Genomic DNA, 25,818 nt, shown 5'->3' with positions numbered 1-25,818 from the left:
CTTTGCAGCCTGCACCTGCTCCCCTCGCCTGGCCCGATGGCGCCGCGCCAGCTGGGCCCCTTGGTGCTGGCCTTGGGCGGTGCCGCGGCGGTGCTCGGCTCCGTGCTCTTCATCCTCTGGAAAACCTACTTCGGCAGTGGACGGGAGAGGCGTTGGGACCGGGGCGAGGCCTGGTGGGGCGCAGAGCCCGCCCGCCTACCCCAGTGGGACGAGTGGGACGTGAGTGCTGGGCCGGGTTCTGCTGAGGGGCGGGGCGGGCCGGGGTCTGCACCTCTGCACGTGTGGCCGAGGGGTGTGTCTGCGGCCCAGCCGTAAGAGCGCCAGAAGCGCTCTCTGGGGCTTGGCCGCAGCACCGCGGATGGACACCAGGCAGGCAGTCCTGGGGTCCTGGAAACCAGGTAGACGCGAGCAAGTTTGGGTGTGTGTGGCGCCGTCGTGCGACGCTGTGGGACTCGACTTCCGGTCGTCAGGGTGTGGCCCCGGAGAGTAGGTGCGGCCCAACTGCGTCCGGCCGGCCGGCGCCTGCGTAGTGCGCGCGGCACGCAGCCAAGGGGGATGCTGGGAGAATCCTCAGCCCCTCCGGAGGCAGGCAGCTGGTCCATCCCCCGACTCTGCAGACCTTAAGGGGCTGGAGCTGGGGCCGGGGCCGGGGCCTGTAGTCTGCGTAAACTGAGGCTCCGCGAGGGAAAGGAATGTGCCCGAGATCGTTCAGAGTAGCGGGGGAATTGAGGACTCCAAAAGCAGCTCTAGCGCCACTCCTTCAGACCACACCTGCCTGTCCCTGGACCGGAGGAGGGCGGGGATGGTGCCTTTGGTCTAACCTAGGGTGAAGCAGGAAGTTGTCAGCCGAAGCCCGACCTCTGTCCCGCAGCCCGAGGACGAGGAGGAGGAGGAGGAGCCAGCGCTGGAAGAGTTAGAGCAACGCGAGGTGCTGGTGCTGGGACTGGATGGCTCTGGGAAGAGCACGTTCCTACGTGTGCTGTCAGGGAAGCCACCGCTGGAAGGCCACATCCCCACCTGGGGCTTCAACTCCGTGAGGCTACCTACCAAGGACTTCGAGGTGGACCTGCTAGAAAGTGAGCAGAGACAAACCGCCCCCCCCCCCCCCGCATTCCATCTCCTCATCATCACTGGTGCTGGACCTAAGCCTGAATTCTTTAGAGGGACCGGGAGCCAAGAATGCATGTATAAGCAGGACACTCCCCTGTATGAAATTCTTCCCACCCCCCTCCCAGAGGCACAAGAATACAGTTCAAACTCCATATACTGGCATTTCAGATACTTCATGATGGGTCATCTCTAATACGGTCACCTGCCTCTCAGTACTAGTGAAGTGCACATATCTTAACACTGAGAAACTAACAGCTAAGGGTTCATATGCCAAGTACTTCATAAGAATTACTTAATAAAATCTTCCCAACAGTTCCCTAAATTATAATCAGTTACTACCTGCATCAAACAAGTTCAGTCATTTAGCCAAGGTCATCCTGCTTTTCAGTGTTCTAATGCAGTTTCTGGCTCTGGCTATTAAACACTGTGCTACATTGTTTGTTTCTGAAGGGCACTTTGTGGTTTCTTTCTTATCTTGTCTTTTGCATGCACTGTTCCCTCAGTCTGAAAAGCCCTTCTTCTCTTGATAAACTGCTATTTGACATCAGACTTTAAACATATGAGTTTGAAGCCTTCCCTGATTCTTAGATTAAGAACTCCTTTGCCCTCCCTTTCTGCTGTAGCCTATGCTCCTGAATAAGCCTATGCACTTTGTACACCTATTGATCTGTTTCATCTTTATCCACAAGGGCTCATCCCCATGTTGGTAGCTAGCAGAGCATATAAAGTGAGTGATCAGAGAGGTTCTTGAGGAACCCCTGTCTTAATTCCTAGGCTTCTTGAGATTTTAGGAGAGAATGGCAGAGAGGATTGAGTCAGTAGCAATATTTAATCACTTATATCCAGCCTTAGTCTCACTGGGCAGGACTAGGGACTTCCTGATAGCCACCTGACTCAGGTCATAAAGACTGGGTACATTTAAGTACTAGGAGTTAGAATCAGACTTTGAATGAGGCCTGAGTGGGCCTCGTTCCTTTGGTTTCAGATACTTGCCTATTGGATTGGCTTAACTGTGTCTCTTCTTCCTGCTTGTAGCAAACATTTACCCAGGATTCTGGTCCTTACACCAAACCTTCTCAGACTCCTTCTCATGTGCCAGGGACACAGCTTAAGTGGGGGCTATGCACTTGAGGCTTATTTGTCAGCAGAGACAATATCACTTTTCCCCCAGCTCTGCCAGAAGGAAAAGGGTTTTTCATGCTTTCTGAGGGTCTGATATATAACAGTCCAAGCTCACTGGAGACCTTCAGCCTGGATTCAAACTTAGATCTCCCGATTCTGAAAGGCCTGGGACTTTTCTCTCTCAGTCCCTTCATTGAGACCCCTTATAATGCCTATTCTGAAGCCCAAGAGAGAATGGGCCCTTTGGGCATAATTGGTGACTAAATGAATGAATTCAACACTTTGATGACTAATCCCTTCCCCACCTCCAGCGCCCAGTTTATTAGACAGTTCTGTCAGCTGTATCCTCTGATATATTCTGTATTGTCCACCTCCCATCTCCTCTGTTGCTTCCTGGTCCAAGTCCCTGTCCTCTCTCTTGTCAGTACTACAATAGCCTCCTTGTTATCAAAGGGAATGACTTTACCATTCATTGCTCTGCTTAAAACTTGGGAGGTATTCTGGTAAGGAAATGGGCTTATTCAAAGCCAGTTTTGAGGAAGGTAGAGAAGACCTTCCTGTCCCAAATCTGCATCTTGGTGGTTGGGGCTGGTAGGGGAGGCAGCTCAGGGTCTTTTACTAGAAGAGAGAAGGCAGAATGGGGCAAAAGGTAGGAAATTAACATATGTAGATTGAACTACACTAATTAGGTTTAGCTAGGTTAATCAGAAACATGTCAGTCCTGGGTTCCCTGACAGAGAGGCAGCCTGCACCCTTGACTCAGTATAAGGAAATATGGGATACAGAAAAAGTTGCCAGAATGTTGCCCTTAATTTTCTTTTTATTTATTTGTTCCTTTTTATGGTGCTGGGTATCAAACCCAGGGCATTGTACATGCTAGGCAAGCACTTGACAAATGACTACATGTGGTTATAGTGTCCAGTCCGTCCTCCCCGTGAAGATATTATAGATTATTTTCCAAGCAAAGATTAGCTCTTAGAGCAGAAAAAACAAAATATCAATAAGAACAAAGCAATCCAGTCTGTACTATGGATTTGAACTAATAGTTTTTTTGTTGTTGTTTGTTTGTTTGTTTTTGTTTTTTGGTACTAGAAGTTGAACCTAAGGGTTGAGCTACATTTTATTATTTTGAGACAAGGTCTCACTAAATTTTTGAGGATGGCCCTGAACTTGTGGTTCCCCTGCCTCAGCAGGATTTGTAGTCCCAAGTTGCTGGGACTATAGGTATGTGCATACTGTGTCCAGCATAGTTGTTTCAATTTTATCTAATCAAAGAAAACCAACTTGGTTGTAAAAATAGTCCCGTCAGATGTGCCCTAAAGAATGCCTGATATCTGGAGTCCTTCTTAGGTAAATCTGGATTGATCACCATCTGGGTAGAAAGTTTAACATTTACATAACATCTTCAGAATTTAGGTATATTCCATAGATCCATAAAACCTTGAGCACAGTCTATGAGAATTAATATCAATCCATCAATTAAGAACATACAGCCAGGGCTGGGAATGTGGCTCAAGTGGTAGCACGCTCGCCTAGCATGCGTGAGGGTTCGATTCTCAGCACTACATAAAAATAAAATAAAGATATTGTGTCCACCTAAAACTAAAAAATATAATATTTGGGAAAAAAAAGAACATACAGCCAGGCACAGTGGCACACACCTGTAATCCTAGCAGTTTGGGAGGCTGAGACAAAGCCAGCCTCAACAAAAGCAAGATGCTAAGCAACTCAGTGAAACCCTGTGTCTAAATAAAATATAAAATAAGGCTGGGCATGTGGCTCAGTGGCCAAGTGCCCTTGAGTTCAATACCCAGTATCAAAAAAAAAAAAGAAAGAAAGAAAAAGGATATATATATATATAACTGGGTGTGGTGGCACATGCCTGTAATCCCTGCAATTTGGGAGGCTGAGGAAGGAGGATTGTGGGTTCAAGGCCAGACTCAACACTTTAATGAAAACCTGTTTCAAAATAAAAAGGACTAGGGGTATAGCTCAGTGGTACCCCTGGTTCAGTCCCCAGTGCTATAAATAAATAAATAGATAGATAGATAAACAAATAACAACAAAACATTTAGGGCTGGGGATGTAGCTCAGTGATAGAGTGTCTGCCTTTTCATGTATGATGCCCTAAATTTGATCCCCAGCATCACACACAAAAAAGCAACCTACCTAAATACACTTACATGTATTTTGTAAACTAAGTTATAATGCAAACAATACACTTGAGAAAACTCTTAAAACAGCTAGTCTTATCCTGTATCAAAATCTTCAACCTTAAATTTGTCTCAAGATAAAGGATGAATAAAGCAGGATTGCCCCTTATCAACTATAGAACTCCAGTTCATGTTATTTAAAATGACTGCAAGAGCTGGGGATGTGGCTCAAGGAGTAGCACGCTTGCCTTGCATGCGTGAGGCCCGGGTTCGATCCTCAGCACCACATACAAAACAAAGATGTTGTGTCCGCCGATAACTAAAAAATAAATATTAAAATTCTCTCTCTCTCACTCTCACTCTCTCTTTAAAAAATAAAATAAAATAAAATGACTGCAAGCAGTACATAAGGTATTATTACTTAGTGGGCTTAAGTTAATTTCACAAAACAATTTAGTTACCCCTACAGTATGTTAAGACAACAATCATGATTTATAACATAATATCCAGATGCAGATTAGAGAGAGTATCAATAAATCACATCATCATAAAAATAATATTCATTTAACCAGTTATAAACCAAAAAGAGACTTTAGATCAAATGAAAATTTGAATAAATCCTGATTCTTATAGGACTTAATCTTATTTTAAGCAATCGAAACCTAACAAAGGGGGCTTAGGATATAGCTCACTTGGTAGAGTGCTTGCCTCACATGCACAAGGGCCTGAATTCAATCCTCAGTACCACAAAAAAAAAAACTAACAAAGGGCTGTGGATATTGCTCAGTTGTAGTCTGCTTTCCTACCATACACAAGGCCCAGGTTTGATCACGAAATAAATAATAACAAAAGCAGAAAACAGGAAATTGTCTTGATGAAACAAAATCTTTAAGTCAGTTTTTTTCTAAACTTTGTTAAGAGCAGATCAATATAAGAAATCCTAAGTTCCTCTAGAATTTAAACATTAATCAAGCAAACCAGAATGGTGAAATGGTGAAAAATATTTTCTGCATTTCTTTTTCAGAATTTCTATATCACATATGCTAACTTGTTACAAAATAGGTTTGCTCTGACCTCTGATACTATCTAATGGCCTACAAGCCCTCATCAACTTCACATTGCTTTGGAGAAATAGTCATTTAAATCTAACCATTATTTAGAAAGTTATTGATAAAAGAGACATACATCAAACCTGAAAATAAATATTCCGAGGTAAAATTCTGACTCAAAAGAACAAAATTCATTCTTATCTTATGTCCTTAGATACTTGAAAATGGAGAAAATAAAACATATTTAAAATAATATAGCTGGGCACAGTGGTGCACATCTGTAATCCTAGCAACTTGGAAGGCTGAAGTAAGAGAAATACAAGTTATGGTCCTTAACAACTTAGCAAGACCCTGTCTCAAAATAAAAAGGACTGGGGATGTAGCTCAGTGGAAGAGCACCCCTGGGTTTATTCCCTAGTACCATAAATAAATAAATAAAATACTAGTAGAGCATGCCTGTAATCCCAGAAACCCAGGAGACTGAGGGAGGAAGCCAGCCTTGGCAATATATTGAGACCCTGTCTCAAAATAAAAAAGGTCTAGGGATATAGCTCAGTGGTAGAATGCCCCTGGATCCAATTCCCAGTACCACTAAAAAGAAAGAAAGAAAGAAAACACAAGGTATTTGAGTGGTGAAAGCCTAAGATTTCTAGCTCTGAATTAAGGTTTTCTTATAAAAATAAAACCATTTTAAAAACTACATCTTTAAATGGTGTGCAGTGGTGCATGCCTGTATTCCCAGTTTCTCAGGAGGCTGAGGCAGGAGAGTTACAAGTTTAAGGACAGCCTTAGCAACTTAGTGAGACTGTCTCAAAATAAAAAAGGTTAGGAATGTAGCTCATTTGGAGAGCTCCCCTGGGTTCAATCCTAGTACCACAGCTACATTTTAAATCTAAGCAAAGAATAGTTTGGAAAATAGTAGTAGCTCATCTATTACAAAGAAGCAGGTAAGCCTTTTCAGTTTTTATCATAGACTGTTGGCATTAGGTCACATAAATAATCATATCTGGTGACCATCAATTCTATGTGGAAAAGCCTTTGTTTATTGGCGTTTATACAAAACAAAGAATGTTTTTATAAAGCACTGAACATTTACAAATGTCTTTCCTATATATTTATCTAATTTACTCATTTTAACAGCTATTTTGAGATTACCCATGGACATAGGAAGCATTGAACATTATATCTTTAATATCTTCTTAATATCCAAATCAGTTTAGTAGGCCAGAAAAAAATGTGCCACCAAATTGTAAAAATATCCTTATTATCAACATTCAAATGTGCCACCAAATTGTAAAAATATCCTTATTATCAACATTCAAATCTTTTTGTCATAGATTTACTAAAGTCATGTGAATCAAAAGGCATTTGGATGACAGATTTCAAATTATGTGCTGGGGCTGGGGATGTGGCTCAAGCGGTAGCCCGCTCGCCTGGCATGCGTGCGGCCCGGGTTCGAGCCTCAGCACCACATACAAACAAAGAAGTTGTGTCTGCCAAAAAACTAAAAAATAAATATTAAAATTCTCTCTCTCTCTCTCTTAAAAAAAAAAAGAGAGTGCTGTGGTTGTGGTAGAGTGCTTGCATGTGTGTGGCACTGAGTTCAATTCTCAGCACTGCATATAAATAAATGAATAAAATAAAGGTCCATCAACAACTAAAGAAAAAAATAACAAATTATGTGCTTATTTATCTATAAGTCAACTTGTTGCCAGGCAAACAAACGATAGATAAGCATATAAACATAGGTACACACAAAATTTCAAAGCTTAGATTTATTTGCTAGATATATCAGACTATTAAGGCTATGATGTAACCTTAAGCAGTCTATAAATCTTAAATTTGCATTGTCATTTGAGGTCAGGTAGAAATTTTACATCAAAGTTTCAGACCAACAAACCTTGAATAACCAGTTTCTTATTAGAGAAAATCAAATTTTTTTACAATGTTTATTTTTTAGTTGTAGTTGGGCACAATACCTTAATTAATTAATTAATTAATTTTTATGTGGTGCTGAGGATTGAACCCAGGGCCTCACACGAACTAGGCGAGCACTTTACCCCTGAGCCATAGACACAGCCCCCAAAAGACATAATTTAAATACACAAAATTTAAAAAAAAAAATTTCCAGAGGGGAAAAACATGAGTTCAAAATAAAGTCATTGTGGATAAGTTTTATCCATCTTGTTGATAGAGGCTCCTAAAGGCTGATGACTAAAGCAAGAATCATGCTTGGGAAAATGGAATTCCCTATCTTATGCAGATAAATCTGTTGCTATTTCCACCAGAGTTTAGCCTCTTAAGCCAACTTTCAATTTAACAAGCATTAAATCAGCATGCACTTTCAGATATATAGGCCATGCTATCATCTTTTTTTCCAAACCAAAACCAAACCCAGAGGAGCTCTCCAAACAAACCAACAGAATTACTGGATTTTTTACCTATGAATTTTACCTCATCCATTTGTACTCTGAAATCAAGTTCCAGATGGTAGAGAGAATTTACCTGATAACATCCTGTATTGCTAAATTAACCACTCAAGACCCAAAGCTTCAAATGACTGAGATAAAATTCTCAGTGTGCACCATGATGTGATACCCAGCCAGCAGGACTCAGTTCCCAAATAGACTTTTCCCCTCACCAACAAATCATTTTTAGGTAGCTGATGATACAGCAGAAAGATGTGGGGTGGGGAAGGGTTTTCCTCCAGATTTCACCTGTAGGTTCAGTTAGCCATGAGCAGAGAAGCCCCCTTCTCCTTGGAGATGGCTGGGCGTTTGAACCATGCTGCTCAAGGGCAGGATCCTTTCCCCAGTACGGCTTGCCACAAGTATGGCCTGAGGGAATGGTTTTATAGCTCCTTGCTCCACTAGAAACTCAGGAGGCACACTGGCTAGGAAATAGGTTTATTCCAAGCCAGCTTTGAGGAGGATAGAGGAAAACTTCATGTCTCAAATTCCTATCCATGGGGGCCTTAGGGGGGTGCAGAAAGTTTTTGTAAGTGAAGGCAGAGTGGGACAAAAGAGCTAGGCTATGTTAATCAGAAACATATCAATCTTGGGTTCCCTGGACCCATCAGGCCAGGGGAGGCTGGCCTTCAGCCTCTATTCTCAATATAAGGACATATAGGATGCAGAGAAACAGTTATCAGGAAGTTGCCCTTAATTTCCAAAAGGTGGCTTTTTATCCTCATTGCTCTTCTTGCTTCCATTTATGTCCTCAGTGTCAGAGGTGTCTTTCAGAAACCCATGTCAGATGTCAGTCTTGTTTAAATTGCCTAAGGGACTCCCTGTGGCCTTAATGGCCCTGTGCAGCCCACCACTGACCAACCTCACCTGTCATGCTGTCTTCCTCTCTCCTTCTGGTGGTGCCTCAGCCACAATGTACTCAAGCATGTCAAGCTTCCCTCTGCCTGTGATGCTTTTCTCTGCCTTTTCTTTTGACTAGCTCCTTATTCTCCCAGACTCAGTTCACGTGCCACTTCCTTCACAGACCACCTAATACAAGACCATCCCTGCCCCCAACCACTTTCCCTTGTTCTGTTTTATCTCGTGCCTTTTTGGAATGTGTATTATCACCTGGTCCATCCTGGTTAGAGAGGGAGCTCCTTGAGAGCAGGGCCCCTGCCTGCTTTGGTTACCTCTGTATCCCCAGCACCCAGATCAGTGCTTGGCACCTAGTAAGCACTCAGTAAATACTTGATGAGTGCCTGCTATGTGCCAGGCATTGTGCTGAGGCTTTGGGGGGATCCAGAGGTAAGTACCTCTAACTCTGAGAGCTTAGAGTACAAGTATCAAAACCAGAAATACTGGGATGCAGGTGACCATGGGTACAGAGCAGAGAGGCAGAGAGGATCAGGAAGGTGGAGACACTATGTGGACAACCATGTGTTGGTAGGATAGAGTATGGTATTTCCAAGAGAAGAGAACAAGATGACATGAGAACAGGGAGAAACTGACTAGGAATGGCTGTGAATAGGCAGGGCAGAAATCCTGTCTATTATAGGCATTGGGACTCCTGGCTTCTCATCACAGCCATCACTAACCTGGGAGAAAGCTAGGAAATGGTAATTGCAGAGCACCTATGTGCCACTCCTAAAGGTGCATTGCATATGGTACCTTTGGGTTTTAGTGCAACTCTGATAACTTCAGTGAGGAAGGTACTGATGCTCAAAAATAGCTACATCCCCTAAGAGACCTGGCTGTTGGAGCTAGAGCCAAACTCAGGTCTGATTAGTTTTGAACTCTGTGGTCCTTTCACTGTCCCTGGATGGTGGAGCCTTGGGAAGCTGGAATTGGGGTGGGGTTGCTGTAGGCAGAGAACCAGGCCCCAGGAAGGCTCTGATGTGGCCCCTGGCCTCTTCTCAGTCGGTGGCAGCCAGAACCTACGCTTCTACTGGAAGGAGTTTGTGAATGAGGTGGATGTGCTGGTCTTCATGGTGGACTCAGCTGACCGGCTACGGTTGCCCTGGGCCCGGCAAGAACTGCATAAACTGCTGGACAAAGACCCTGACCTGCCTGTCGTTGTGGTTGCCAATAAGCAGGTAAGGGCCATGGGAGGCTGGCTAAAGCCAGTTGAACTTCTCACATGCTTGGGAAGGGCAGGGAGCACTATAGAAGGATTTGGGTCTGTGCTTAGAGGACTTAGCTGAGATACTGTCCCCCGACTCTTCTACCTATCCTCTTTCCTCATCCCTACCTCTGTCTTCACTCCTCTTTGCCTCCCTATCCTCTGTCACCCTGGAGACATAAGAAAAATAATTACTAAGTACACACTATGTACCAGGTATGGTTTTGAGGGACATTTCATATTGGGCTTCTGTTGACCCTACAAGGTATGGGATAGTCTCAGAGAGTTTGTTATCCCCCAAAGTTTGTATTAGTGGAATTGGGGTAAGAGTAGTAGAATTGATATCTGATCCAAAATCTGTACGTTTACCTGAGTATGATGGTGCATACCTGAAATCTGAGCAATTCAGGAGGCTGAGGCAAGAACACTGCAAGTTCAAGGCCAGCCTGAGCAACTTAGGGAGACCCTGTCTCAAAATTAAAAAATAAAAATGTCTGGGATGTAGATCAGTAGTAGAGCACCCTGGGTTTCATGCCCAATGCTAGGGAGAAAAAAAAAAAAAACAAAACTTTTACCTTTTTCACTCTGTTCTGCCCTTTCAACTTCTGGTTATAGACCAGAGAGCTAAAGTGACAAGAAATAGAATGGATTAAATAATAATAACAACATTTATTATGTGCTCATAGTGTTCCAGGCATCTAACAACCATGATCTCACTTCATTACTGTAAAAATTCATGATGGGCTGGGCACAGAGGCGCACACCTATAATCCTAGCTGCTCAGGAGGCTGAAGCAGGAGGATTGCAAGTTCAAAGCCAACCTCAGCAAAAGCCAGGTGCTAAGCAACTCAGTGAGACCGTGTCTCTAAATACAATACAAAATATGGCTAGAGATGTGGCTCAGTGATCAAGTGTCCCTGAGTTTAATCTCCAGTACCAAAAACAACAAAAAAAAAAAAAAAAAAAAAAAAACCAACCCATGATGGGCCCTGCTGTCATCCCTCAATGCCTGAAGTTACAACTTTAGCAAAGCCAAGACTCAAACTCAGGTCTTCCTCAATGCTTTTAACCATAACAGAGGGCTACCTGGGGTCCACCAAACTTCAACATCATAGACCTTAGGTGCAATCCTTGATACCTGGAAGCTCTGCAGTCAAGAACCCTGTCATACTCCCTATGGCCTGTGCCTGTGTGTCTCAGAAATGTGGGATGTTTTTTTGTTTGGATTTTGGTGGTAATAGTGATGGAACCCAGGGCTCCAAGCATGCTACAAGCACTCTACCATTGAGCTATATCCCCTGTCCTGTGGAATATGATTCTAACTGAACTGGAGAGAAGCTCTATGTCTTTGACCTTAGATTCCCCCTACCTATTGACAACTATTTATAAACACAGTGACCATGACTAGACATGTAGCTCAATGGCAGAGCACTTGCATAGCATGCACAAGACCCTAGGTTCAATCCCCAGTACTGCAAATAAATAAATAAACAATAGTGGTGACTATATGGCCAGGTCTGCATCAGGCGTTCCCCATCTATGTCTGTTACTCTGGTGTGACTATTAATAGTTCCTAGCCTCTGAAGTACCCTGGCTTAGACAATGAATTATATCTTCATCTTATTTATAACTAACAGCAATTTTACACCTATGGGAGTCAATGATTAATTTATAGTAGTTTTTTTTTTTTAACATTTTTTTAGTTGTAGTTGGACACAATACCCCAGCCCCTATAGTAAGTTTTTGTTTGTTTGGTTTTTTTTTTTTTTTTTTTGGTTTTTCAGTGTACACAACATTTTTGTATGTGGTGCTGAGGATCAATCCCAGGCCGCACGCATGCCAGGCAAGCGCCCTACCGCTTGAGCCACATCCCCAGCCCTATAGTAGGTTTTTTAATATAATGTTTGGTTACTTTATATAGCAGCTTTAAACCTACAGGAGTTAAAACCAAAGGTCCCAGCATTCTATGAATTGGTACAAGAGAATCCTTTTAATCTTGGGCCATGGTTGAAATTAAAATATATCATCAGCAACCATGCTGTGAGTATGTTCTTTCTTTCAGCTAATTTTTAGGGTATTGTCTGGAAGTAACCCTCTATATGAACTCTACCATTCAGTACAGGAAACTGAGCCAGGATTTCTATAAGGGTCAAAACTTGGTCATCAAACCAACTTGAGTTTGGAACCTGTCTCTGCAATTTATTACTGTTACTTGGGCTAAAAGACTTCACCTCCCTGTACCAATTTCCTCATCAGTTAAGTGCACACTGTGGGAATTAGTCTAGGTGTATAAGCACCTGTCATGATGGCTGACACATAGGAAGTGTTCTGTTTTTTTTTTATTATTATTATTTATTTTATTCACTTTAGTTGTTGATGGACCTTTAATTTTTATGTGGTGCTGAGAATTGAACCTAGTGCCTCAACATTCGAGGCAAGTACTCTACCACTGAGCCACAACCCCAGCCCGAAGTGTTCTGTTTCTTACTGTAGTTGCTGATCGTGCAATGAAAAGTAAGTCAGGTGGTACAAAAGTATGTCAGGGATGAGGGAGAGAGTTTTTTGTTTTGTTTGGTACTAGAGATTAAACCCATGGCATTTTGCCACTAAGCTACAGCCACATCCCTGTTTTTTGTTTGTTTGTTCATTTCTTTTGTTTTATAGTACTGGGGATTAAACCCAGAGCCTCGCTATGCTAGGCAAGTACCCTACCACTGAGATAAACATCCCCAACCCATCCTCAGTCTTTTATTTTGACACATGGCCTAAGTTCCTGAGCTGGCCTTGAATTTGGGTCCTCCTATGTCAGCCTCCCAAATTGCTAGAATCACAGGTGCACCACTACGCTCATCAAGAACTCTGAGTTTATTACAAGGTACCCAGAGGTGGCTCCTGGAAACTTGGGCCCTGATGTTCCCGGGAGTAGCCAAAGAGTAATTGATTTCATGGATGACAGGATAACAAGAGTGGCAGTGTTGGGAACCACTGTCAGCTGTGTCCTAACTGGTTTCTGTGTCTACCCTAGGACCTGAGCGAGGCCATGAGTATGGTGGAGCTGCAGCAGGAGCTGGGCTTGCAGGCCGTCGACAGCCAACGGGAAGTTTTCCTCTTGGCAGCCAGCATTGCCCCTGCTGGACCTGGCTTTGAAAATCCTGGCACCGTGCATATTTGGAAACTGCTCTTGGAGCTTCTCTCCTAGGCTGGAGCCACCTGCTCATTGCCCAGCCAGGGACCACAGTTCCCTGCCTCCTGCTTCTTCATCACCAGCCTGGGCCTGGGGCAGGACCCACATGACACTTCCCTTCTCCCCTCCTTGCCCTCTCAAGAGCAAGGTCAAGTCCTGTGCATACACCTTCCTGGTGAGGTAGCCATGAGGCTGAAACAGGGAGGTGGGAGAGGGTAGTTTCTTGCTTATTCTAGGCTGGAGTGTGGATCCAGCATTCCTTTCTGTTACCTGCACAGTGAGATGCTTACTGGGCTCAGTCCTCCCCTCCTTGAAGGTCTCAGTGGTTGAAAGAACCAGTGCAGGTGTCACAAATACTCCTGGCACCTCCAGGTCTCCCAGTCTAGACTGTCCCTCCTGGTGACCATGCCCTTCATATCCGAGCAGGTTCTGTGTGGTATAGAGTGAGCCCTTGCTTTTAGCTCTGCATTGTCCTTCAGGCCCTGCTCTGCCAGCCAAGCTCAATGGCACATACCTGTAATCCTAGTGACTCAGGAGACTGAGGCAGGAGGATTGCAAGTTCATGGCCAGCCTGGGCAACTTAGCAAGCCCCTGCTCTGCCTAATTCGTCTGTGGCCTTGTGTAGTCTCTGCCTCTCTGGTCCCTAGGCCATCATTTTAAAGGGAGGTGATTTCCATGTTTTGTTCTAACTGCCAACCATGGAGATGTGAAGTGCTAGGATGAACCTGGAGACCCAAGCAAGGACCTTCTCAACACCTCCCTGCTTTTAAGGCCTGGATTGCCAGCTTCTCTTGACTACAGAATAAGTACAGTTCACCCACCAGACAGAAAGGGTTAAGGCTGGGTTTCCCCCTGATCTGGAGACAAGCTGCTGCTCTTGTACTAACTGTGCCAATGCTCATGTTTACATAAGCCTGAGTCCCTGGGAATGAGACTGTTGACTGGAGTTGGGAGTCAGCATCGGAACTGTGTTTTATTTATTTATTTATGTATTTATCAAAGGAACAGGCCAAAGTTCTAGGTTCTGTTTCTAGGTGCTGTAATCACAACCCCAGGTGATTGTCATAGAAAATTTGGAACATTGAAGAAAATAGCTGGAATCATGATGATATTGAAATAACCTACAGATGACAATGGAGACAAAGCTGTAGCCAGACCTCCTCCTGCCTTTGATACTGAAATTGATATCATATTTTACATTGATTCACATGAACTTAAACTCATCCCCTTGGCTCAGTATGTTGAAGGAACACAAACCCCTTCTGGATAGATAAAAGTGACTCTGGGAGAGGAAATTTCTGTAAATCCAGGTAAAAAGATGAAAAAAATTCATCATGTGAATCTATAAGACAGGAATAGCAGACCAGCCAACAAGGTGGCCTTGGGCATATCACTCAGCCTTCCTGGACCATTTACTCCCCAACAAAAGCAAAGTTGGACTGAAATTCTGGAATTATCTCCAGTGCACATTCCATAATTCTGTGAACAGTGATCAGCCAATTTAAGGACTGTCTTCACATCAACAGTTCTTGTTTGTACAGGCAAAAGAAGGAGCCTGTTGTCTGTCAGGGGCCACTGAATAATCAACAACTGCAAACCGACTTATTTTTTTAAGGTGATATCCCACTCAATTTGCTTTCTAATTGAGAACAGAGTGTGTGCCTTTGTTTCATTTGACATGTACCAGCATGCTTCAGTACAATAATATGGTCAGGAAGGGCACTGTGGAGGGGCAGTGTGTGGGAAGCTTTTAAGTCCAGAAATAAGTGTGATCTATGAGAATGTGGCCCACTGTGCCCTTGGACTGTGGAAATAACAGAATGGAATCACTGTTCTTTGATATGCCAATTCATCTTCCACGGTAAGAAGGGATTTTTCTGCTTTTGTATTAAATATTTAAGGAATGACTTGGGTTTTAGAGTAGCCTTTGAAATTTTGCTAGCAGTTTTTCATCTTGTCATTGGAAGGGTGAAAAACTGTGTCTTTGTTCTATAAACTTCACCTTGTTCTCCAGGGCTTAAAGGTTGCCTTCGGAACCAGCATTGATTGTTGAGAGGGATCCTTTTTTTCCTAATTAAGATCTGCCTTTGTCTAATGAATATCATTATGTAGTACAATTTTTAAAGTCCTCAATAAGGGGAGATGAACTTGAAGAATAAACAATTCTACTATATATATATATATATATATCTACTTGAGCTGCTTTTATAAAGACCATTCTCAGAACCTCAGGCATCAGTGGCACATTGAGGAGCTAGAGTAGCATCACCACTCCATCCTTATACAGCATATAGGAATTCCAGTGGCCTCTGGGTGCTGGTACACTCACATGGTGGGGCTGCTAGCACATTCTTTTCCCTCCCTGCCTGGCCTTGTGGAGATTTTTTGTTGTTGGGTTTGGATTTTTTTTTTTTGGGGGGGGGTACTAGGGATTGAACAGAGAGGTCTTTACCACTAACCTATAATCCAGTCCTTTTTATTTTTGAGACAAGGTGCTGAGGCTGGTCTCAAACGTGCAGTCCTTTTGCCTCAGCTCCCACGTTGCTGTAATTACAGTGTACACCACCATACCTGGCACTCAGCTACTTCTGAATAGTACTTTCTGGGACCCAGGAGCTGAGAACATCTGGCTCTTGCAAATCAGCCAGTTACTTACAGCTTCTCATCTCAAAGTATGTTCCCCAGTCTAGCCTGGGTGACACTGTATTCCTCCCAGTGCCCCAGCCCCACAGTTGCCAACTTAGATGAGCTTAGAAACACCAAATTAAATGTCTGGGATGCACTCACATTCTAACAAGGTCAGCCCGAGGGAAGATACAAACCAGAATGAAGCGATGTCTCTGGGATCTGCTCACCTGTTGCACCTGTGCCAGGATCATTCACCTGGCCTTAGCAGCCTGGGTTGTTTTGGGAGGTGTTAGGGATCAAACCTACGGCTTTATACATGCTAGGCAAATGTTTTACCCCGGTGGGGCCTTTGTTCTTAAGCTATTTAAACGGAACTATGGCCTCTTGGTTTTCCATTTTGTGACCTGTGGCCATACTTTCTAGAGAGGCCACATTGGCCCATATCATGGACATTTGTATGGTCAGGATGAGAGGGTTCTTGAGGTTCCTGGGACTAGTTTCCCATTCCAAGAGGCTATGTCCAGAAACTCTTGGTGCCCGGAACTATAGGTTTTAAGATTGTGCTAACTTGATACCTGGCTGTGAGGACAGGGAGGAAATGTCAGTCCATCACAGCCTCATGGTCTTCTGTGGGGAGGGTGCTGATGGAAATCTGACACTTGTCTCCCAGCCTGAATGAAACGTATTCTCCAAAAAATATTTCCACTTACCTCTAAAAAAACAATTCATTATTCTTATTTATTTATTTATTTTTAGAGAGAGAGAGATAGAAAGAGAGAATTTTTAATATTTATTTTTTAGTTTTCGGCAGACACAACATCTTTGTATGTGGTGCTGAGGATCAAACCCGGGCTGCACACATGCCAGGCAAGTGCGCTACCGCTTGAGCCACATCCCCAGCCCCACAATTCATTATTCTTACGCTGGTTAAGAATAGCCAGCATTTGAACTAGCAGCAGGACCATGTTAGGTGTCTCTTCTCATGTAACAACTGTCCCAGACCTTGGGTCTGAGGTATTCTGAACAGACTGTCCTCCCCTCACACAGCCTCAGAGGTGGTAATTTTGAACACTAAGTTCTTCTTAGTAGCTATGAAATGGGGATTTCAACTTTTCCTCATCTGTTACCTCTGGAAAATGGGCCCACCAAGGGACAAGGTGAGGATTTCTGTCAAAAGATTTGGAAGTAGAGGGGCCTTGCTATTTTGGCCTGTGCCCCACAAACCCATATGCAAAGGGCTATCAAGGACAAACTGTGTATACTGGAATTTTAGCAGCTATTTGTGTTAAAAAAAAAAAAAGCCAAAACTCCGATGCAGTTCATTTGAATTCTTACTTTGAGTAGTATGTGCTGAGTGCTTACAGTCCCAATAAAGGGCAGCTGTGGAGGGTGAGCCCAGAACACTTCCTAGTACCCTGTGTGGGACAGTACCGCCCGTGGGGGTAGGGAGCAGGTAGGTAAGAACATCAGCTTTGGCCTAACTCATTGCCTCTGGGGAAAGATCTGAGGGGTTTTAACCAGAGTTAAAGGGTAGAAATGGCAGCAAGAAGTGTTCTAATGGCCTCCACACTCAGGGTCAGAAGGAAGACCAGAGCTACGCAGACATGAGATTCCACAAGAGCATTCTTGCCAGCATCTGCGTTGGCCCACCCTATGGATTCCCAGGCAAGATCCCTGCCCTCAAGCTTATCTAGCAAGGGATGCCAAGTAAAGAAAAATGATTGCTGGGCTTAGTGGCACATGCTTGTAATCCCATCAATTTGGGAGCATGAGGCAGTTGGATCACAAGTTAAAGGTAAGCCTTGGCAACTTAGTAAGACCCCTCTCAAAAAAATAAAAGGACTGGGGATATAGCTCAATGGTAAAGGACCCTTGGGTTCAATCCCCAGTACCAAAACAAAAAAGAAAAATAGGTAGATATGGGGCTCAGGTGCTTAGGCCCTGGTTTTGATCCCTAGCACAAAAAAATAAACATGTATTGTTATAGGAAGTCTGGGGGTGGCAACTACAGGGTACACCCAGCCTAGGGGCAAGGGCTAGTGGTAGGGAAGGCTTCCTAAAGTTGGCACCTGAACTGGATGAAAAAACAAGGCAAGGGGATAGCCTGGTCAAATGCTAGAATTTGGAATTCTATAGACAGAGGAAGTTATGAAGCCAAATAGGCCCTCAGGAGCTCTGCTAGACAAGATCCTAAAAACCGCTCTCAATGCTCATAATGGCCAGTAACTGATGAAATCTAAGGCCGAGTCCAAAAGAGGGTGTTCTCGGACTCTTCCAACCCACCTTGATATTGTGGGATAGGTGGGCTACAGAAAGCCTAGGAGATTTGACTTCAAGTCTCACTTTAACATCTCTCCAGCCTGTTTCCTTTATCTGTAAGATGAAGATAAAAGCTCGCACCTCACAGGATTTCTCAAAAGCAATGAAATGTAAACACACCAAGCCTTTTTTCTTTTTTAGTCCTGGGGATTAAACCCAGGGGTATTCTACCCCTGAGCTATATCCCTCCCACCCCCTTTTAAAATTTTGAGACAGCATCTTGCTAAGTTGCTGAAGATGGCCTTGAACCTCAGATCTTTCTGCATCAGCCTCCAGAATTGCTGGGATTACTGGAGTGTACCACAGCACACAAGTCAAGCCCCTACTTTGAAGAGCAGTGAAGACACATTATGGGTTCTTCTAGGAGAAACCTTAATAATAAGGCCTAAGTAGCAGATTAAGTATTAGGACTTAAGGAAATACCCACCCCATGCCCTGCCTCACATGTCACTGCATTCAGGTAGGCCTGGCTCAAGGAGGACCACAAAATGTACAGTCCAATGCACTGCTCACAATAGAGCGGTATACAGCAAGCAGTCCACCATAGTCCCAGAGGCAGGTTTGGGGCCTGGGGTTCACTTCAGGCCAAAGACAACAAGCAGTTTAAAGTAGAAAGGTAGATCACTTGGCAGGCAGACTAGGAGTTGGCTCCTTAACCTCTGGCAGAGAAGCCATAGCTGGCTCAGGGGTGGGATTAGAATAGCAAGGCAGGCTCCCTTCCAAGCAGTGAGCTTCTATGGGAGGGTAAACTGAACTGCTGCACAGGAAACAAAGGCAGAGAGCAATCAAGAAAAGGAAGGAGAGGCTGGGGACATAGCTCAGTTTGGTAGAGTGCTTGCTTTGATGCACAAGTCCCTGGGTTTGATCCCCAGTACGCCCCCCCCCCCAAAAAAAGGAAGGAGACTACCTATAAGGCATGTGCATGTGGCATTTGCTTGTTGGGCAAGATGATCTCTGCACTATTAGGGTTGGTTTTCTCTGAGGCAGCCCTAGGACTTGGGATTGGGAAATATAAAACTAGCAACAAAGTAAAATATTTTATTATGTACAGACATACTTAAATAAAGTACCCACTCTGAAAACAAGTTCTGGCATTTCTGAGAGCTCCTAAAGGAATATAAATTGGAGTCTCAGAGACAGTTCCTTTCCCAGAGGAGGAGGAATGTAACCTGATTCCACAGAATTAGCCAATCTCATCTAAAGCCACACACTCTCTCTCTGCCTTAAACCCTGGCTCCAGCTTCACTGGTTCCGGAAAAGCCTCAGCCTCAAACAGGTATAAACCAGTCACTCAACCTCCATTTTATTCTTCTGCAAAGAATCGATGAAAGTTTGCCACTCTGCTGGGTAAAAACGTTTATAGACGTTGATCTTATTCCGAATTTGTTTGGGGGTATCTTGATAGTAATTCTTCTCATCCCGAGCCATGGCCTAAAGAAGAGAGGAGGGCTACTTGAAGAAAGCTAGACAGGCAAAGTTTTCAATCATAGTGATACCGCTGGTTATCAATGATGAATTCTGCTCCCTCACATGTTTTAAGTTTGAACATTAGAGAAGCACACCGAGGCAAGCATATAAAGCAGTGTTTATTTAAAAGAGGGTAACAGACTTCTCTCGGGAGAAGGGGGCATAGCTGGTATCCTAGTATGCCAAGAAGCGAGGTATTTTGCCTTTATCCCTCTTTCCTGCTTACATGACTAGGCCCAGGAATGCTTGGTGTGGTGGCCAAAAGGTGGGAAAAAGGTGGGCTGAAGGGGGAAGGGCAGGATGGAGCAGCCCAGGACACATAGCTCCCAGTAGGGAGGGGCAATTCCTGGGATAGGTTACCTTAGCAACAGATTGGAGCAGGGGCAGGTTCTTGATAAGGGTGGAGGAAGGGCTCTGAAGGAATTAAGATTTCAGTCCCTCAGGGGACAGTCTCCAACTTTCCATACTCATTCAAAATTGATTTCCTTGATCAACCTGACTTGATTTACCTATCTATACTGACTGCTTGTCTAATTCTGGCTTCAATGGCTCTGCCTGAATTGAGCAAGCCATTTCCTACCTTGAGGTCCAGATGCCTCACCTCAAAAACCATGGTATATGTGGAACCCTTCTGTACTATGGGGCTAGGGAAATGGGTACAAATGTCTTTAAGGACCAGGTAGAACCAAGAGTTCAGTGGGCCAAATAGGAACTATAGCCCGCTAAATAGTTCCTTTCCCATAGACAACCAGCGCAGAGGTCCAGTATAGCCAGCTCTTTCAATTAAAAAAAAAAAAAATCAAAAATATATACCAGGCTGGGGATGTGGCTCAAGAGATAACGCGCTCGCCTGGCATGCGGGGGGCACTGGGTTCGATCCTCAGCACCACATAAAAATAAAGATATTGTGTCCACCAAAAACTGAAAAAATAAATATTAAAAATTCTCTCTTCTAAAAAAAAAATATATATATATGGTTTTATCCCTCCCACACCTAAAATGGCAACTAGTTTATGTTGTTCAGTTCTTTAAAAACAACATCGAGGGCTAAGGATGTGGCTCAAGCGATAGTGCGCTCGCCTGGCATGCGTGCGGCCCGGATTGGATCCTCAGAACCACATACAAAGAAGTTGTGTCCGCTGAAAATTTAAAAATAAATAAATAAATAAATGAAAAAATAAAAACAACATCGAAGCTGGGCATGGTGGCGCACACCTGTAATCCCAGCGGCTAGGAAGACTGAGACAGGAGAATCCTGAGTTCAAGGCCAGCCTCAACAATGGTGAAGCACTAAGCAACTCAGAGAGACCCTGTCTCTAAATAAAATACAAAATAGGGCTGGGATGTGGCTCAGTGGTTGAGTGCCCCTGAGTTCACTCCCCAGTACCAAAAAAAAAAAAAAAAAAAAAAAAACCAAGGCAGTCTCACATGCCTATAATCCCAGAGGCTCAGGAGGCTGAGGCAGAAGGAACTCAAGTTCAAAGCCAGCCTCAGCAACTTAGTGAGACCCTATCTCTAAATAAAAAAATTAAAAAGGCTTGAGGATGTGGCTCAGTGGTTAAGTGCCCTTGGTTCAATCCCCAGTACCAAAACAAACAAAACACCATGGAAGCAAAACAACATGTTTGTGAATGGGATATGAACCTCAAGCAACTGTCTATCTCTACTGTTATCATTCTGTTCATTTGGGATCCCTTTCCTAGAGCCTCTTTCCTCCCCTTCTTTGTACTCAGTCTCAGGAAACAGGCAGTAGGCAAGCAGAAAAGGCCCTGAAGAGTCCAGTATGCCTTCCCAAGCAGTTCAAGTAGTTCTTTCTGTAAATCCTGAGCCACTCACCTTATAGTCCTCTCCATGATTCTCCACCATGTAGCGGACATAATCAATGAGGTCCCGAGACAGGGTGTTTCCTTTCTTTTCTGGGAGGCTGGCTTCTGCTTCTAGATCTGGGGTAAGAGAAGCCAGGAGCAGAATGAGGCTTTGCCTTCTACATTGTTAGAGCTACCCCCAATACCCCCTTACCCAATCCCAGGCCACAAGAATTTCTTTACCAACCCATTCCCAAATTCACTGCTGAAATCTTCTTTAGCCCTAGGATCCCAGACTCTGCCTATGACACAAATATCTGTGAGTATGGCAACTACCTAAAAAGCAAATCACTTCTCTCTAGTACTTAGATGATTTAAAAGGCACCAAACTACCTGTTTAGTACCAGGTTCTGGGACTAAGAGAAATGAAGATACATTGCCTTCCTAGAAAGCAGGGCTCCCAGTGGTAGAACACTTACTTAGCAGAGCTGAGGCCCTCAGCACCATATTAAAACAACAAACAAACAACTAAATAAACTAAAAACTAAATTCTTTTTTTTAATATTTATATTTTAGTTTTAGGTGAACACAATATCTTTATTTTGTTTCAATGTGGTGCTGAGAATCGAACCCAGTGCCTCACGCATGCTAAGGGAGCACGCTACCACTTGAGACATCCCCAGCCCCAAGATTAAATTCTTAAAAAAAAAAAAAAAGGACCATCTTTTCTTGGTGTCTTACACCAACACAGGAAATGGAAAGGTTTATATAAGTGAAAACAAGAGCTGCAGGGACTAGGAGGGCCTTTCTCTATGCAAGGGGAAAAAAATCTAAGCTATGGAGACAACTGTTTCACTTTAATAACTGCATAGGCTGAGGATATAACTCAGCAGGGGAGTGCTTGCCTAGCAACAATAAAAGAAAAACTAAGCAAAAATCATCCCGTTTCTCATCTATGAAGGGAGGAAAATAGCTACTTCATAGAAACGAGGATGTTAAATCTAATCTAGTTGTTAGGTGCTAATATTGCTTATAGTCAAAATTATGTTTGTTATAACTGGAGCAGGGAGAAACAGGGAGTAGTTTAAGGGGTATAGTTTGAGTTTTGCAAAATCAAAGTTCTAGAGATCTGTTGCCCAACACTGAATATAACACCAGTGAACTTAAAAACAGCTCAGATGGTAAATTTATTTATGTATTTATTTATTTATATTGGGGGGATTGAACCCAGGGGTGCTTTACCACTAAGCAACATCCCCACTCCTTTTTATTTTTTGAGACAGAATCTCACTAAGTTGTTTAGGGCCTAAGTTGCTGAGGCTGGCCTTGATCCTTCTGCCTCAACTCCCAAGTCACTGAGCTTACAGGTGTGCACCACCAAGCCCAGCCAGATGGTAAATTTTATGTAATTTTAAAGCCACAAATTAAAAAAAAAAAAATCAAAACCAAAATTTTTATAATAAATACATGTAGCTTTGGGTACACAATCCTGTGCAGTACTTTTTTTTTCCCACATTGAACAGTCCACTAATTCTTATGAGAACCACAAAGACAAGCTACAGACAGGAATACAGGCTGAGGCTCAATCCTTTCCACTGAAAAAAATTACAAAAAAGCACAAGAAAACCCATGAAGTTAAGGGAAAGGATCAATGAATGAAAAAGTCTTTATATTAAAGAGTATTCCTGTTTTCCTGGCTTAGTATCAGTCTCCAGCTGGGTGTGGTGGTACACACCTGTGATCCCAGCAACTCAGGATAATCACAAGTTCCAGGCCAACCTGAGCAACTTAAGGACACCCTGTCTTAAACTAAAATGAAATGAAATTAATTAGAAAAGGGCAGGGGCTGTAGCTCAGGGTTCAATCCCTAGTGTGGCCAGGGGTGGGGAATCCAGTCTCTTTAGCCTTAATACTACCTGACAGTCCTTAGTCTTAATACACATGAAATTGATTTGCCATTGGAAAAACTAAATAAAATAAATGGTGGAATCTCCAAAAGTAAGTTCATCCTAAAATTCATGAGAAGCCAAATACATGCCTGAGACTTACTGGTTTCTTTTCTAGCCTCATTTACCTGGCTATATCCCCCTGAACATCACTTTGACTTTAGCTGACATACTTTTTTGTCTTTCTTTTTTTTGGTTGTTCTGGGGACTGAACCCAGGAACACTTTATCACTGAACTACATCCCCAGGTCTTTATATTTTTTCATTTTAAGGTAAGGTCTCCCTCTTGTTGCTCCAGCTGGCCCCAAACTTGTGATACTCCTAACTCAGCCTCCTGGATTAATGGGATTACAGGTGGGCACCACCACACGTGGCTCACACACTTAAGTTTAGTCAATATTAGACTGAAAATGTCTCAGTGGAGGACACAGTCCTAACTTTACAGAGACCTAGACCATCTCCTTTTCCCTCTCTGAACCTTGGTCTCTCCAGCTTTAAAATAAGGACATCCGAGGACTCTTTCCAACTCTGATAGTATAGGACCATGAATTAGAGGCCCATACCCACCATTTAGCACATAGGGCTTCCGCACAAGCTCCTTAGGCCTCTCCTCCACGTCAATGTCCATGCCCATGGCCTTCACCTGCAGAGAACAGAGGCTGTGAGACAAGCAGACAAGGAAGGTCCTTTGATCAAGGAAAGTTTGATCAGAATCAAAGAAAGATGCTGCCACCTGAACACAACTATATCATCCCTAAGAATCCATGCCCAAGACTAAACAGAACTAGATAACAAGAACCAGTGCCCTGAAGATTTCTAGAACCAAAATCCACAGTTCCCAAAGAATCACATAAAGGCCTATGTACATGACTGTTTATAAAAATGAGTATAGTACTCCTTGCCTTCCTCATTTGGTTGTATGACAACTGAGCTGAAACAACGCAAGGGAAAGTACTTTATAATTTAAAATGGGAGGAGGAGCGTCTACCTGACAGTGCTTAGCTATAACTTCATAACTGTTCAAGAAGCAGAAGTGTCATTTTCCTCTGGCATGAAGAATTAAAATATTCTCTCTCTCTCTCTCTCTCTCTGTCTCTCACTCTCTCTTTAAAAAAAAAAAAAAGAATTAAAGAGAAATTTGCCTAAAGACATGGGACAAATTCATTCAGCAAGCCCATTCCTTAGGTTATCAAGTGACATCCTAAGCACACCAGAGAAAAACACAAGAGATTCTGTTACCAAGGAAATTATGTTAGGAGGAAGATACACAGACAATAAACAGAGAAGCAAATAAGTTAATAAGCATATACTATGATATATTTACAAGTGCTATAAATTTTTTTTTATTTTTTATTTTTTTTTTTTTTAAAGAGAGAGTGAGAGAGGGGGACAGAGAGAGAGAGAGAAAGAATTTTAACATTTATTTATTTTTTCTTAGTTCTTGGCGGACACAACATCTTTGTTGGTATGTGGTGCTGCTGCTGAGGATCGAACCCGGGCCGCACGCATGCCAGGCGAGCGCGCTACCGCTTGAGCCACATCCCCAGCCCCTCAAGTGCTATAAATTAAAATAAAGGGGGGAAGAGATGCTGGGTGAAGAAGGGTGCTATTTTTGAAAGTTTGAAGGCATGGTCCAGAAAAAGACTTACAGAGGAGAAACTAGTCTTAGCGAAACCTCAGGCCAAGGATGACTAGGGAAAGGTGTAGGAAATAATAAAGTCTCAAACTCCGGGGCGTCCTTATTAGGAAAGTCAAGAACAGAAAAACATTAATTCTGTAAAATAACCTTCGAGATGCCAAGGGACCCAAATAGGTTAATTTCCAAGGAAAAATATTGAGTGCAGGAAGAAAGAATAAACTCCAAATCAGGTCCAAACGTGTGCTGAGGAGGTGTGTGAGAGGTGGTGAAGGGACCCTCGACAACAGTCAGTACAGGATAACCAAGTGAACTGTGGGCAAGTGGAGAAAAGCGTGAGGGAGCATCAAATTCTGAATCCCAGCAAGGCAGAGGAAGAAGGAAGAAGGAAAAAAGAGATAAAAAACTGAGTAAAGGGAGCAAGGAAAGGAGAGGAGGAAGGAAGGAGAAAAAGAAAAGGAAACAAGGCCCGGGATGCTGCCTTGTCAATACCTTTTTCTTACGGAGGGGAACCGCCTTGTTGGGATCCATGGCCAACCCCATCTCCGCCAGGTTCTGCCGCACGGATTTGGCGTGGTCCCAGGCATGTCGGATGTGGGAGCTACCGGCAAAAAGAGAGTTCGCGGTTCTATCACCTCGCGGGCGATCCTTGCCAGTGTCCCCCTGCTCCCCAAACCCCGAGCACCTCACCACTCGATCCGTGGCGCTGCCTTCCGTCGAGCATTCCGATTCAGACGCTTTCGGTTGACATTATAGCCGAACTTCTGCCTCCGAGTTTTGCCCTTAGCCTTGGGCATTGCGCTGACCGCCTCACCAGCAGCTCACCCCTG

At 43.6% G+C, this 25,818-nt stretch overlaps 2 protein-coding genes across 4 annotated transcripts; one reads left to right on the top strand and one right to left on the bottom strand.

Annotated features, from left to right (window-relative positions):
- The first annotated feature begins 36 nt into the window (after positions 1 to 36).
- On the top strand, positions 37 to 24,939 carry Arl10 (ARF like GTPase 10). Of its 2 annotated transcripts, none has more exons than XM_078049578.1 (4): positions 37 to 219; positions 872 to 1,076; positions 9,802 to 9,977; positions 24,791 to 24,939. In XM_078049578.1, exons 1-4 carry the CDS (start codon positions 37 to 39, stop codon positions 24,884 to 24,886), a joined length of 660 nt encoding a protein of 219 aa, XP_077905704.1. In that variant the 3' UTR covers positions 24,887 to 24,939. The 2 variants fall into 2 exon arrangements, with proteins under 2 accessions (XP_077905704.1, XP_005333196.2); XM_005333139.5 differs by lacking the exon at positions 24,791 to 24,939 and adding an exon at positions 13,029 to 15,366.
- Nop16 (NOP16 nucleolar protein) lies at positions 19,153 to 25,818 on the bottom strand. Of its 2 annotated transcripts, none has more exons than XM_005333140.5 (5): positions 25,679 to 25,818; positions 25,481 to 25,589; positions 23,920 to 23,995; positions 21,438 to 21,544; positions 19,153 to 19,565 (listed from the first exon to the last, which is right to left on the bottom strand). In XM_005333140.5, exons 1-5 carry the CDS (start codon positions 25,783 to 25,785, stop codon positions 19,422 to 19,424), a joined length of 543 nt encoding a protein of 180 aa, XP_005333197.1. In that variant the 5' UTR covers positions 25,786 to 25,818; the 3' UTR covers positions 19,153 to 19,421. The 2 variants fall into 2 exon arrangements, with proteins under 2 accessions (XP_005333197.1, XP_040128742.2); XM_040272808.2 differs by lacking the exon at positions 19,153 to 19,565 and adding an exon at positions 19,703 to 20,740.

The sequence above is a fragment of the Ictidomys tridecemlineatus genome, chromosome 1, assembly GCF_052094955.1.
Source record: "Ictidomys tridecemlineatus isolate mIctTri1 chromosome 1, mIctTri1.hap1, whole genome shotgun sequence".
Taxonomy (NCBI): domain Eukaryota; kingdom Metazoa; phylum Chordata; class Mammalia; order Rodentia; family Sciuridae; genus Ictidomys; species Ictidomys tridecemlineatus.
This window is presented reverse-complemented; position numbering and strand designations above follow the sequence as displayed.

What these genes read in the sequence shown, in the direction of transcription:
- Nop16 (XM_005333140.5), bottom strand. Translation starts at nt 25,785, where the DNA reads ATGCCCAAGGCTAAGGGCAAAACTCGGAGGCAGAAGTTCGGCTATAAT. An exon ending in GCAGCGCCACGGATCGAGTG is followed by an intron (nt 25,590 to 25,678) that starts GTGAGGTGCTCG and finishes TTTTGCCGGTAG; the next exon opens with CTCCCACATCCGACATGCCT. An exon ending in ATCATGGAGAGGACTATAAG is followed by an intron (nt 19,566 to 21,437) that starts GTGAGTGGCTCA and finishes TCTCTTCTTTAG; the next exon opens with GCCATGGCTCGGGATGAGAA.
- Arl10 (XM_005333139.5), top strand. Translation starts at nt 37, where the DNA reads ATGGCGCCGCGCCAGCTGGGCCCCTTGGTGCTGGCCTTGGGCGGTGCC. An exon ending in CCCAGTGGGACGAGTGGGAC is followed by an intron (nt 220 to 871) that starts GTGAGTGCTGGG and finishes TCTGTCCCGCAG; the next exon opens with CCCGAGGACGAGGAGGAGGA. An exon ending in CGAGGTGGACCTGCTAGAAA is followed by an intron (nt 1,077 to 9,801) that starts GTGAGCAGAGAC and finishes GCCTCTTCTCAG; the next exon opens with TCGGTGGCAGCCAGAACCTA.